The sequence below is a fragment of the Benincasa hispida genome, chromosome 2, assembly GCF_027475165.1.
Source record: "Benincasa hispida cultivar pf3 chromosome 2, pf3_genome.v1.1, whole genome shotgun sequence".
Taxonomy (NCBI): Eukaryota; Viridiplantae; Streptophyta; class Magnoliopsida; order Cucurbitales; family Cucurbitaceae; genus Benincasa; species Benincasa hispida.
This window is the reverse complement of record NC_143479.1, coordinates 64,652,375-64,667,388: the sequence shown is the minus strand read 5'-3', so window position 1 is coordinate 64,667,388 and position 15,014 is coordinate 64,652,375. Positions and strand designations below refer to the sequence as shown.

General features: G+C 32.5%; 2 protein-coding genes and 1 long non-coding RNA gene across 3 annotated transcripts; all 3 read left to right on the top strand.

Moving 5' to 3' along the window:
• Positions 1–2,782: 2,782 nt before the first annotated feature.
• On the top strand, positions 2,783–4,974 carry LOC120070736 (small ribosomal subunit protein eS25y). The gene is made up of 4 exons (XM_039022609.2): positions 2,783–2,931; positions 3,014–3,088; positions 3,665–3,799; positions 4,680–4,974. The coding sequence occupies exons 1-4, from the start codon at positions 2,929–2,931 to the stop codon at positions 4,791–4,793; spliced, it is 327 nt and encodes a 108-aa protein (XP_038878537.1). The 5' UTR covers positions 2,783–2,928; the 3' UTR covers positions 4,794–4,974.
• A 1,870-nt stretch (positions 4,975–6,844) lies between these two features.
• LOC120071928 (protein CANDIDATE G PROTEIN-COUPLED RECEPTOR 2) lies at positions 6,845–11,709 on the top strand. The gene is made up of 6 exons (XM_039024364.2): positions 6,845–7,296; positions 8,950–9,141; positions 10,097–10,259; positions 10,373–10,475; positions 11,127–11,208; positions 11,318–11,709. The coding sequence occupies exons 1-6, from the start codon at positions 6,991–6,993 to the stop codon at positions 11,393–11,395; spliced, it is 924 nt and encodes a 307-aa protein (XP_038880292.1). The 5' UTR covers positions 6,845–6,990; the 3' UTR covers positions 11,396–11,709.
• Positions 7,303–8,135, top strand: LOC150038078 (uncharacterized). The gene is made up of 2 exons (XR_016527795.1): positions 7,303–7,733; positions 7,842–8,135. It is a non-coding gene; the product is annotated as an uncharacterized LOC150038078 (long non-coding RNA).
• Positions 11,710–15,014: the final 3,305 nt, after the last annotated feature.

Below are 15,014 nucleotides of genomic sequence, written 5' to 3'. Positions count from 1 at the left end.
TACAGAGACTAGTCATTTCGTGGTCCGGTCTTATACAAACTCTTTGTATAGGAGACTCCCGCTCGCATGTCTCCACATGAATGGTCCGGATCTACCATATGTAGTAGTTCACAACACTTGCAAACCTCTAGAAAGTAGGTTGTATCCGTAATGTCACAATGATTAGGTATCCCTCCTTAACCCTTATACTACAGACCTATTTAGGTTATCACTTAAGGCATGATTCACTTATATATCTCATATACATGCTTAAGTTTACATACAATAATCATGGAGTTTTGTTTATTGGATATGAATAAATGCCAAATAAAATAATTCTTATTTTATTCATAATAATGTGTACAGATTACAAACTACGAGATTCCAGGAGAATTAGGACATTAATCCCAACATAATGTTATTTGGAAAATCACTTTGTGATAAAAGATTTGGTTCCACTAAGTTATTTTCTTAGCCTTGAGGTATCATTCTCTTCTGATGGACACTACTTATCTCAACCAAAATACGCTTCTAATCTCCTAGCTCGAGTTGGTATCAATGATTCTGCCACATCATCAACACCATTGGATTTAAATGTTTTCTTGATTCCTTTTCATGGTGTTCCCCTCGAAGATCCCACTTTGTATAGGAAAACTTGTTGGCAATTTGATCTACTTGACTGTGACTTGCCCAGATATTGCTATGCAATTCATGTTTTCAGCCAATTCATAGTAGGTCCTTGCATATACATCTCACCATCGTGCGTCCTATTTTTGGCTATGTTAAAGGCATTTTGGTCATAGACTTCAATTCTCCTTACAATCATCCCTAATCCTATATGAATACTCCGATGTTGATTGGGTTGGCATTCCTACTGATAGATGATCAACTATGTGTTATTGCTTCCATTTAGGTGATTCTCTCATTTCCTGGTAGAGCAAGAAACAAATTGTTGTTTAACGTTCCAGTACAAAGTCTGAATATCGTGCGCTAATTGATGTAACTTTCTAAATTACTATGGCTTCATTGGCTCATTGCAGATTTGGTGGTCCATCAACACTCCGTCATCATTCAAATTACTCATAATGATATTTTTCGCGAACGAACGAAACACATCGATAATGATTGTCACTTTATTTGCCATCATCTTTAGAGCATCATTCTTTGTCTACAAATCCATGTCACTACAGAACAACTAGCTGATATGTTCACCAAAGCTCTATCCCCTACTCGCTTCACTAGTTACTTCACAATAACAAAGTTGGTCTCTACTATACCATCTTGAGTTTGAGGGAGGGTGTTACTGTAATTTATATTTATTTTATTATACTTCACGATTTTTTGGTTAATTCATTCTCTAACAACTCCTAAAAATAATTTCTTTGCACTTTGGAAAGAAAAAAATTATAATATATATTGAAATTAAGTTATCAATTTTAAATTTTAATTAAATATATGAAAATAATTAAATAAAATTTTTTCGTACTAACATTTTACTTATTTTTAGAACAAAAATTTAAATAAATGACCCAATTAACAACCGACCCAAATATTTCATGACTAAGTTGGATTTGTTTCATTATTTAATAAGGGTTATTCAAGTTGGAAGAAATATACAATCTGAAGTTCTGAACAATTGATTGGGTCTAAAACGTACTTCAACCTAATCCTTAACCTAATCCAACCCACAAACACTTGTAATTAGTTGTCATCTAGTATAACACAGTGTACCAAACTAATAATATTTTTCCGGAAAAAATATATGGAAGATTTGAAACAACCTCCAAAGAAAATACATCGTAAAAGGACGAGAAGCAACAGACTTTAGGTGACGTTTAATTCTCCACCAACCTAAAAAACAAGTGCCTTATACTAAAAAAATAATGTTGCAATTACTAAGCCATGCAAATATCTTGAGCTATTTATTTCAGTCATGCAAATACGATGTACTAAAAAAAGAAGTCATATAAACGGTTAAAATCTTTGTGAAGTCATGGAAATACATTGTACAAACAGGAGGTTAGGGGTAAATACCTTTGAAAAGCTTTAAAAATTTGAGACTTTAGATATTTGGTAACCTTCAATTACCAATATTCACTACAAATCGATAAAATAACCAAAATACAAAAGAAAATTCAATCCACAAGGAGAGATGTACCATGCTCAATATATTGGATCCACTATCAGGATGTTATATATTGACATCATAAATTGTGGAGTGAAAAGCGTTATGTGAAGCGGAGTACCTTCTATTCTCACTTACACTATCGAAAATAAATTACATCCCTCAAGAATTTATCTACACAAAAATAGTAGATAGAGAGAGTAAGAAAACGAACTTGGATTTGCGAAGAGGTATAGTGAAGGTGAAATGTGTGTTGAGAAAAAGGAAGGATTGGAATGAAAATCAGATCTAATATGATCTTGAGCTGTGTAGTTGGAATTAAAAAAGAAGACTATAATTGAAAATGTGTTATTGCAATCAAATCAAGCACCATGAACCATTGACAAAATGGTTAGAAACTTTTGTAGATTTAATTTTTTAAATCATCTCTCTAGGACAGAATTGAAAATTTACATAGAGAGATGGAATCTACCCATCATATTTTGATCCTAAATCATACCATTAAAAAATCGATCATTTTTTCAATTAGATATTTCCTTTTGGTCACAATTTCTCTCTCTTTTTTTTTAAACTATATATCGCAAATTTCCTAAATTTTTTTCAAATCCGAAATTGGGGCGATACAAGCCCGGTACGGACAAATAATTCAAAATTGGGCCGAATTTATGAAGCCCATTTAATAAATTCCGAAACCCTAATTCTCAGTGAGGGTTTTTATTTACCTAGCTATCATCCATCGCTAAGTTCGTTCCGCGTTTGCTTCCTCTCTTCTCTTCTGCTTCTTCCTCGGCACATCCAACTCCGGCGGTAGCAACTTTGATACCATGGTAAAACTCTTGTCTTCTTCCTTGTTTTTCGTGATCGGCATCTGCACTTCAGTCTTTTGATCTTGTCGATTGATGATTCTAGGCGCCAAAGAAGGATAAGGCTCCTCCACCGTCTTCCAAGCCTGCCAAGTCTGGCGGAGGAAAGCAGAAGAAGAAGGTGACATTCCGAACTATATTCTCGACTTTATTTAGATTCATAGCTGTATTATTGTAGGTGAACTATGTTTTGAATTATGTTGAGAGTAATAAAAGGAACAGATTGTTTCAACTCGGTGAAAATTGGTTTCAAGATCTTGTTTCTATGTTTGGATAATGCTGTGGTTATTTTTGGGAATGATGTTTTTTCTTTTCTATTGACTCAAATAGTCAGATTTTGCAAGATTTAAAAGTTTGATTTCATGCTACAAACACTGGTTATATTGTTGTTTTAATACATCTATGATACTAATGATGCCTTATGTGAAAAGGGCTTCTATCCCCTGTACTAAAAAGTGGTTTCGTTTCAAACTTTACGAGGATAACGGTGATAAATAAGAGGAAAATATATGGACATCTTGAAGTTACAATTTTTGGTTTTGGGTTCTTTTCTTTGTAAAACAGAGTAGTGATCGTGATTTCTGGCGAGAGTATGTCGTGCATTTTCTATTGACTGTCAACTGTGAAATTGTGACTATAAATGCTAAGATTATGCAGTTTTTCTCATTTTTAATTCTGTTTGTTGTTCATTCAACAGAAGTGGAGTAAAGGAAAGCAAAAGGAGAAGGTCAACAACATGGTTTTGTTTGATCAAGGAACTTATGACAAGCTTCTCGTCGAAGTTCCCAAGTACAAGCTTGTCACTCCTTCAATCTTGTCCGATAGGTTGAGGGTACGTTTTTCCATCTCTTCTCATCCATAATGTGGAACATGTTTTATGATTTTTCTTGCTTGTATATTGATCACAATGATGTCATTCAAGTTAATTTTTTTGTGCACGTTCCTGATATGAACATCCATCCTTTTTCTTTCAGAACTATGTTTAAAACGTTTCATTCATTCAATCCAAGAATCACTTTCACTTTAGTTTGGCTAGCTGACTATACTTGTTGGACACTTGGGGTGAAGTAACTAGTTGACATACAATAGACACTTGATAACATAAGACAAAAATATTAAATCAAGTGATATACATCAAACTCATTTTTACTCATTTTAATAGCATATAAAATTAACGTATTGACTTTGAATTTTTGTTGGGTATGAAAATAATATACTTTCTAGAAATGTGTATTTTAATAAGTATCGTCATCGTGTTCAGCATTCAATTAACCTCTTTTTTTTTCTGTACATTAATGTTTTGCCAGAATAATTGATTGAAACACCTCCCCATCCTCTTTCCGATCTTTTTTTTTTGGGTACTTTCATATCTTGCTTAAAACTTTGCCTGGTTTCTCATGTTTACATTTAAGTCTTGAAAAATAAAGGTTAAATTGCAAAATTGGTATCTATGATTCAGATAAAGCTTCATAAATAATTCCTATTGTTTAGATAGAACTCTCATAAATAGTGCAATACTATAGAGGGACTACTTGTAAGGGTTTTATCGAAACACAAAGATTAAATTCTAACCTTTTCCTAACCTACCAAATTTGCAATTTAACAAATGAGTTCTGCAATTTTCCAACTTCCAATATCAGTAACATTCGATGATTTAGTTTGAAGTGCAACCATTTAATTGACAAATGATCTTATGGCATTTGAATTTTCAGATCAATGGATCTCTTGCACGAAGAGCAATCAAAGATTTGATGGCCAGAGGTCTCATCAGAATGGTTTCTGCTCATGCCAGCCAGGAGATTTACACAAGGGCCACCAATACCTAATTTCCCTTTATTATCTTTCGAGTTGCCATGAACTTGGCCTCCTTACTCTCTAGTTTTTGCCTTTTGGTTTCAATGTTCACATGGATGCTCTAATTTTGCAATTTTTGACTTGTGATATTTTTCTTGTTAATCACTATTTTTATATTTATCAAGTTTCCAGACATTTGAGATTTAGTTCAAATTTAGTTCTTTAATGTTCATTGTTTCTTTTTTATTTCTGTTTTTAGTTTAAAAAACAGAAACGTATTTAATAATTGTTTCTTGTTTTCAATTGAAATAAACTATTTTTTTTAAAAAACGGTAAATTGAAATAAATTTCAATACGTAAACAAATATAAGACGATTGTAATGTGTTTAGGGTATTTAATACAATTTCAACTCATAGGAAAAAATTAACAAGTGTAAGATTTTCACACAAATGCTATCATTTTTCTTTCATTTATTTAATTATTGTCTTGCTTTTTTCAACAATCAAATTGATAAAAGAATATCATTTTCTGGGTTCATCATCACAATAAATTGAGTAATTTGAATTGGAAAAAAGTCTCTTGAATCTTCATCAATACAAATTTTACAAATTTGGTAATGCATATCTCAATGTGTCTCAACTCAAATGACATATTAACATACACTTAACTACTAACATGTTGTATTTAAATAAAAAAACTACTAACGTATGACTTTGTAAAAACATATAAGTTCAAAGGTCCTTTGGTGATTCTATTATTTTTTTTTCATGCTTTAGTTTATATACCATAATTGAAAGAGGATGTTTGTTTGTTTTTTTTAGATAAACAAAGATCAAATAATTAAATACGAAGCAACAAGAAAAAAATAAAGGGATAAAAAAAATCAAGAAGGAGAGTGGGAGAATATTGAAGAAGAGATAAAAGGGAAAAAAAGAGAAGTGTTGAAATTTTAGCCCCTAATATTATCTCACTGATGCCCGTGTGTTTTCTCTTGTGTTGGTTCCTTCATCCTCATTTGTCTCCCTCGAAGCTGAATACATACGTGACATGTTCAAAGGAGAGATGCCCCAGGTGAACACACGTGGATTGTTCGTGATCATTAAAGGTCAAGGCAATCTTGGGGTTGCAAGTCTATTAAGAAGAGCTGGAGCGTTAATATGGTAGAAGCGAAAGCTGTGCTGAAGAGGCTAAACACGATTAAGCGATAATGATCTTGTTCCAATTCGCTAATAGAAGTGGAATTAGATGCACTAGAAGTTATTAATCTCCTTAATATAAAGGAGAACATGCCCATCAAAAAATCGAGATCCTCATTTGAGGATATTATTTTTGTTCAACCTTATTAATATTTCTCATTTTTGTCACATCTTTAGAGAGCGATAAATTTACTCATGCTGTTGTAGCTCTAACTTCTCTCAAAGTTATTATTTCTTAATCTTGAAAGACACCTTTCCAGTAGTATCCTCTCTCTCATTCAGTTTGTTTGACTATTTATCCTTTGTTAGTCTTAAAAAAAGGGAAAAGTATAATTTTATCACTAAACTTTTGGAACCCCCAACCAATAAATGTATCAATTTAAATTTTGAACTTTTGTAAGCTTATCAATTTACATCCTTATCTAAATTTCGTTCGACCAATATCATTTGAAACTTATAATTTGAGTTAATCAAATTCCTAATTTTCCATAAACCAATCAATTTAGACAATTCAATACAATTACATTTGAAAATCATCTATGCATTAATTCTCAAACATGTATAGTCTTCTTCAAATCTTGGTTAATAAAATGGACTATTAAAGTAAATGCACGAACAAATTTTAAAGAAAATCCTATCTAAGAGTCTAAATTGATTTATTTACATAAGTTTAAAGCTTTAATAGATAGAATAATAAGAATCACACAAGATTTTCTCAAACGGAATATAATTAAGGGTGTAACTTAAATATATTAATAAAAATGTATGGTCTAGATTGACCATTATTAAAGTTTAGAGATATAGATTGATATTATTTGAATATTAAAAAGAATGAAGGACGAAAATGGTATTTAAAAAAAGAAATGTTAAAAAAAAAGTTTGTATAGATATTAATTAGAGGCACATATATATATATAAAACACAAATGGTGGTGCTGCCCGCAAAATCGATTTATCTCGCGGAAAAATTTGCAACTAATTTCTTCATTCTCTTGATTTTCAAAAATTGAATCAGCGATTCTCCATAAGGGTTATGGAAATTCGAACAGATGAAGGTTCAGAACCGCTGCTCCCGATCCCTGTTTCCACTCCAAGTTTGAATTCAACCCTAGACTATGGAAATTCTACTCCAAGTTCCTACAGTTGGCTTTTCCAGTGCCATGGATTTTGGTACAAACTGTTTCTGATTCTGCCCAGTCTTCTTTTCGTTCTCTACTTGGCATTTCGGGCCAGAAAGAGTTTGTCCAAGCTCTCCAATGGTCGCTCTTATATCATAGTTGCTTATTACGGGACTCTCTGGATCGTTACCTTGCTCAACTTCGCTTGGTGCTTGTTTCAGGTTCATTTCTTTTATTAACTTTCTTCATTTATGTTTTTAAATGAATGTTAGTTTCTTACCAGTGGTGTATAGGTCAAGAAGCCTTGTTGTTGTTCTGTTTCTTGGGGGTAGAAGTAGAAGATCTCCTCTCAGCTATAGTTCTTTAGGAAGAACCTCTCTAGCATTTGATGACGAAATCTTGGCTTATGTAATGGGCACTGGGGAGTCTTTTCTTCATTAGATTTATGTTTAAAATTTGGAATTCGGTTCTTGTGCTTCATCTTCTTCGCTGAAGAGAATAATTTGCTGCTTCTGCGCGTGATGATTTCTTCGAGGAAAAAGTTAAGGTTCTGTGGAAGCATGTGGTAAAGGCAACATGACTTTTTTTAAGGGATCTAACTTACCCCCTTTCGGTAATTGCTTCAAATTGGATGGTTTTTTGAATTCTCCTATGGTGGGTGAGTGAACTGTATTCTGGTAATTTGTTCTGATTTTGTAGGAAATGGGTATGCCATTTGAAACTTAATGTTTCTTTTTTAAAATTTCAATTTCTTAAATCTTGACAGAACCCACCCCAGTTATAAATGTATATCAATAGACAGCTAGCGAGAGGTGCTGCAGATGCTAAGAAGTGAGCGAGCGGATATGTGATTGCTGATAGTAGTGGACCCACTGAAATATTTGTTGGTCAGCAGGGGTGCGTTGGTAGATTTTGTAGTAGATATGCATGCAAAGAGTGTAAAGGGAGGCATCTTTTTTGGCAATCGATTAGTGGTTTCTAGAGAGGCGGCAGCTCGCAAAACCTCCCTCAGCTTTTAAGTTTGTAACACTCTATTATCAATACAGATCTAATTCTGTTCTACTGGTTCTATCAAAATCTTCACTTTTAATTTTGGTAATGGCTGTCATGTCGCTTTTGCATGTCAAACTAGAGCATGCAGGGATTAGTATACTGTAGAAAGCAAATAAATATCTCTACTTGGACATTCATACTACTGTGGGTTTGCATGGCTGTATCGTGGTCAGAATGTCCCAAGAAGGGGCTCTTAATCCATCTTGAGACTATAACATATATACAAGTATATTGATAGACATGAATATAGGCATACCCTTAAAAGTTACTACATTTGTATCTGTTCATCTAGGTACTGACATATAACTTTCCAACCTTTAGTATGTTAGGATACATAGCTATCCCAAAGCTTTTCAATGTTCCCGTGCCTTTGAAAATTGTGATGTTATTATCTAGATTATCCATCTACTATAGGATAAAGGATATGTAATATAACAATTCTCAATCAATATGCCCTACCACTTCAGTATTTATATCAGTTTTGTACCTAAATTCTGGTTGCTTGACTCCTCTGCCCTTGACTACCATGTTATTGTCAATATTTTGGTGTGAATCTGCAACCACAACAATACCTTAATCTCTTTCATTTTCCTCCACAGATGCTCGTTGTTTGATTCCTGTGTTCTTGCCCTCTATCTTGTCATTATATTCATTTTTGTGTTCTCTATGATGTAAGCTTTTCGGGAGCATAGTGTTTGTTGTTACTGTGTCTAGATACTTAAGAGCCAAGTTCCAATGTCACACATTGGATCATAATTAGCAATTAATTCAATACTGTGCTATGTTGGTCTAATAATTATTACCAACTTGGACTATAACAGGCATGGGAATGCACCTCTGGGAAAGAATTAGCATGGAATGTCTTGTCCTTATCCACGACATCTGGAATGCTATTCTTGGAAGTCAGTTTGTTGGCCTTTTTATTTCAAGGGAATCATGTGGGCAGTGTAGAAGCACTTGCACGAACTTTCATTGTGTCAGGAATTTTCGTTGGCCTGGACTTGGTTCTGAAGGTATATCTAAGAAAATACTCCCTAGATGACTCCTTTTCAGGTGCCTCTAATCTGGCTTGGGAGAACATTGTGATGAAAACAGAAAATGAGAACACTGTGTTCTTCAACTGTTGTGTATCTTCGTTAAATGATTGGTGGTCGAAATAGTAATAGTTTGGTCCTTTTCAATTATGCTGAACTTTAATTTATATGGGATGACTATTGAGAGTAGTGTAGTGTTTAAGTGAAACGTTTCCTCTATAAATACTTTGGGAAGAATCATAACTGTTCTTAAATATATTTATAATTTTCAAAATTATTTTTGAATATAGAACTAAACACCGTTAAAAATTTGAAAAGCATTTTTAATTGGTTAATAGCATCTTTCACAATTCAAAAAGTCACAAGTGTTGAAAATTAGACATGTTTTTACTCAGATACATACACGTAATACATATATAGGGACCATGACCTTACTTGAACATGATCCGTTCTATATGATGTACAACTTTGTCCACAAGTTCTAAAGTATGTATACAAGGCCTAGTTTTGGATCAAATGTTAATGTATTTAATTTTTAAAAATGGATATGATTGTAGGTACATTTAAGTTTGGGTTCATAGGATGGGAGTTAATATAGGGCTTAGATCTTTCCTTTCGAGTTCTATATATAAAGAGGATTTCTTTGCTGTGTTTGAAGTGTTTGGACAAGAGATTAAAGGGAGTTTGAGAGAAAGTTAGAAACCAAGTTTGTAGTTTGTTGAAAAGTTTTAGTACAAGTGACTTTGTTTCTTCTCAAATAACTCTGGTTTGATTATGTTTATGTAAGTGTCCATCACTCGCTTCCAATAATCTCAAATTCACCATTAATGTTTTGAGTACACATTTCTTTTTGGGGCTTGTCTAATGTGTCGAACAATTCTTTATGTTATTGATCTGTTCTTGCTTTGCCTTCTTTTGTTCATTCCTCTTTTAGGCAATTTATTTGTTTGGGTTTGGAGTTCCATTATTCATATTAAGTGACGACAGTACTCATCGAACGAAGTGGAACTTGTGGGTGGTCCACCGTCTGTTGATTACTGCAGCTTATGGTTTTATATTGTTTATGTACCATTCAAGCCATAGAGAGAAATTACCAGGTATAATCTGTATGATTTACCTCTTTTGTTCATTCCTTTTTTTTTATCTGTATGCTTCAACGAACTGTGTTATCTTGGAGTGATTATTTACTATTTTACCAATTCTTCTGCAGCAAGACCTGCTTTCTACAGATACGTTGTTATCATGGCTTCTTTGAACGCTTTAGCACTGTTTGCTTGTGGGCTCGCTGGAAGTGGAGCTGGTTTTGGTTATTGGTAAATCTTGGACAGCAGTGTTAAATCACCATTGTAGTCTAGCTTCGTTTGATTTTAATTTGGTCTTTTTAATTTTAATAATTTTTTTTTTTTTTTTTTTTTTTTTTTTTTTTTTTTTTTTTTTGGTCTCTGTGATTTTTGTTAAATCTCCCAAAGTTCTTGGAAGGATCAGATGAGAAAGTAAAATCTTGAAGCCAGCCTCCGTTTGATCAAGTTAACTCCCAACTTTTTGGAAATCCTAATTTCCAGTCCTCACATTTTTTCAGCAACGTGTTTTTAAAACTTACCAGTCCTATTTTTTAATTTTAACTCTTAACACATATGCCACATGTTGCGTGCCAGCTTATCGCCACTCGTTGACTCTTTCTCCCCTCCAAAGAAAACATGTTAGGAAAAATAGTTAATCATAACTTGGTTAAGGCACATACGATCAGTTGGTCAGAAGTTTGACACTCTTACATGGTGGCAATGGCTGAAATGTTTGGCGAGATTTAACCGAAATATTGGAATCTAAATTTAAATATTAAAGTTAGAGGGACCAAATTGATGCACAAAAACAAGGACTTGAATGGTGATTTAACCACTTTTTAGTATCTACTAGATTAGAGCTGGTCATTTTAATTCTATATCATGTTTTGTATGTGTCCCCAGGTTGTACGGCGCCACTGTCGTCTGTTATCACGCCTTCTATCTTCCCCTTCTATATGAAAATTTTCTTGCCGACTTCTTCCAGGTTGTTTGATCATATCATTCTACCTTTGTAGTGGTTTCTTTTCGGAAGAATTGTCTATTTTTTGATCGAAAGGCTGTTTGTAATCTTGAGATTCTTATCATTCTTTCAGGAGGATGATTTGCATTTGGAGAATGTATACTATTCAGAGATGAAGGATGCTGGTTTCTTTGACACTGACTGGGAGTGAGTGAGAATGTCGATTCCGAGGTTCGTTGCTTTTGTAAATTTACTCAAATATATATTTACGGTATTGCAAGATGCAGGTAAGAATTTGGAGTGAGATTTATGTCTAATAATCAAGCTAAATCTTCAATGTTCTCTGAAAGCCCGCATCATTCTTTACAAAGATGTGTGTGTTTGTGGTTTATTTGAGGATTCTTTACGGTAAATCTTAATCTGTAAATAAATTAATGTTGGTAGGGAAAGTAAACAAATGTAATTGGAATTTCAAGTTAGGTTAAATTGCCGACTTGGTTCATACGAGGTCCTATAGTTTTGAAAGCTTCAAACTTGCAATTGGGGTTGAGTTTCTCAATTTGGTCATTATTTACAAGTTTTAGTTTAGTTATGTTTTCATGATTTGGTCCATCCGACAATTCTTTCCCATGCCTGCGAATCATTACTTATATTGAACACGTGTCATGATCTCTATGGTCTTGTTTGACAGATATGAATATGTATCTTTAGAGAAAAAAGGGCAGATAAAAGAAAACAGATGGTGATATCTAATTATGAATTTGAATGTTGATATGGTGATAACTAATTATGAATTTGAATATTGATATGAATTTTTTGAGAGAAAAATGTAAGGTGTGAGTCTACGTAACAATCAATGGAAATGATATGGGAGTACGAAGAGTATAGATTTGGCCGTAGGACCAAAATTGATTCTCATTGCAAAGTGTGCTAAACTAAACACCATTGATCGTAACGAGGTAGATCCCACATTTTCGGATTAAATGTCACGTCATTTCATTTTATCAAATCCTTTCTTTAGAATCTTGAATATCTTGCAATAATTTTTACAATGTAAAAGAGTTTTTGCTTTTAAAAATATTGCTACATTTAATTATTAGTTCTAAAAATGTCACAAACTACCTTTTAGAAAATTATGATTCTAATTTTCATGATTTTAATGTTTGTCGAATTATATTTATATCTAATTTTCATGATTTTAATGTTGTCCGAATTATATTTAGAAAATTATGATTCTAATTTTCATGATTTTAAGTTCGAAGTTGTTTGTGTTGATTGGTGCATTAGTGACTCCCAACTGAACTATGTCAGGACCGTTGGTTGGAATTTGGAAATAATCTCGAATTTTCTCTACTTATTGTTGCTCCACGACGTCTATAGTTCGGGCCTTGTTCTTCCTCAAATTTCTCTAGAGGTCCTATCAATTTCGAGTTTAAGAGGTAAGAGACGAGCCCCCCTTGTGTGAGACATGCACTATAGAAAACAACAAAAATATAATACACCCTAAATTAAGATCGGATCTAATTTTTTCAATATTAGAAGAAATTAAAAATATCAATCTTCGAAAATGCTGTCAAAAACTTGATACGCATGCATGGGTCAAATTCTAATATTGAGATGGTCCAAGATCTGAGTATTGTCCACTAGGATTGCAACAAAAGATCAATCCAATCCAAACCGATCCAATGGTTTGGATAGGTTGTTTAGTATAAAATTTGACATATTGGTTTGTATATGGAGAAAACCAAATTGGTTTGGATCAATTTTTTATTTGAAAAACCAACCAAAATTGAACTAAATCAAAGGTATATATACCATTAAAAATAAACTATAACATTATGTATCTTTTACTATTTTAATTATTATGGTGCATATATATATATATATATGTTGTCTAGAATAAGGGACCAACTATTATGCTGTTTATATGTTCTTTTATTTAAAATTGTGCCAAAAGAAAATAAAAATATCAAATTTCAATCTATAAAAAAGACAAAATCCAAATTTAATTTAAAATTAGCAAAAAAACCAATTTAAAACAAAAGGAGAAATAAAAATAAAAATTTGGAAGAAAAAAAAAATACTAAAAACCAAGATCAAACCGATAATAAACCGAATCAATTTAAAACTAATTCATTGGTTTTGTTCTTTATTGAATATTGGTTTGGATCCTTTTTTTGTAAAACCATTAGTTTGGTTTGGTTCTTGGTTGGCCAACCGACTATCACCTCTAGTTCACAAAAGATCAGTTTTACCATTTCTTTTCGTCATATTGCGAAAACTCCATCAAATTTAACTAATAGACTCAATTTCATGCAACGGTTCCTAAAATTAATCTAACGTAAATTAAAGGGAGTTTCAATTAACAAAGAATTCAAGGGTATTAACTTGATTACAAGAAAAATTAAACCAATATTAACACGTAAGGGACCAAATAACTATCAATTGCTTAAACCTATAAGCCTATATTTTAATTCAAGTCTCTTTGTATTTACAATGCTAAGCATGACACTATAACCTTTTATTATAAGTTTTTATCGTTTTTCTAGCACTCTCGTGCATATTCAAACAATAATCCAACAATTCACATATTGTGTATTTTTTTAAATTTATAATTATTTCCTTGTTCGACTTATTTATCATAGTTATGATTTTTCGTTACTTTGCTTTTAATACCATTTTTTAAAAAAAATGTTTTCCTTCATTGTAGGGCGCGCACACACACACACATATATTTTAAATAAAGGATCATTTTTATTTCTTCTCTAATTTGTCCAATCAATTACATTTTTTTTTACGGAACTTAAAATTTCATATGCTGTTATTTTAATGTATATTAGGTTTATTTTGAATATATCAATGTTATTTCAAATATACGAGGTCTGTTTTAAATGTATTCAGAATAAATACATATTTAAATTAGTTATATAATATTTCTCTCATATTTTAATAGGAAACGTAACATCTTGAGTTCCGGATAAATTGGAGTTAATTATCTTAAATTGTTGAGTTTTAATTTTCTTTATTTTTTGGATTTTGGAACTAACTTAAAACAATTGAGGAGATAATTAATTTTATGTGGTTTTAAATTGATTTAAATATTCGAAAGGATTTAATTTGTATAAAGTTGATGGAGTTTATCTCTTTAATTTTGGATTTTGGAACCTAAATTAAGGTAATTTGAGAAGTTAATTGATTTATTAATTTGATAGAATCTATGGAGATCTGGGAGATATTGTGATAAAATATTTGTATCGTTTTAAAATTTTTTAAAAAATAAAGAATTGGGATATTTGAAATTAAAGGAGAGTGAAAAGAGACAAAAAAAAATCGGAAAAAAAGACGTACTTTGGTTCCACAAAATTGTCGATTGTGTAGTTTGAACCGTTGGATCGTGCTGAAATTTGGTCAGTTCGTTCGGAACATATAGGGTCTTGTTTTGAACGGTTGGATCTTTGTTTGGAGCTCTTGTTTGTCCTTAATTGTTGCTGAATAGAATCTGTAAAATTAGAAACTCCCTTCTCTCTCACTCTCGCAAACCCTCCTCATGTAAGACCCTCACTACTAGTCGCTAGCCTAAACAATTTGCGCCATCTAATAACAAGGGCCACTGTCCGTCTATGGTTGCCCCGCCGTTGTCGCTGCCACGACCACTAGCACCATTATTGCCGGAATTATGTCCTAAACGTTGGATTTAATTTCAGTTTACGTTTTTGGATTTATTCAGTATTCAGTGTTTTGCAAAGTTAAATTGCTACTATTTGGACTTAATTCCAAGGTAAGGGTTTACTACTGGTTCGCCTTCGAACCAGACACCCTAACTAAGTTGA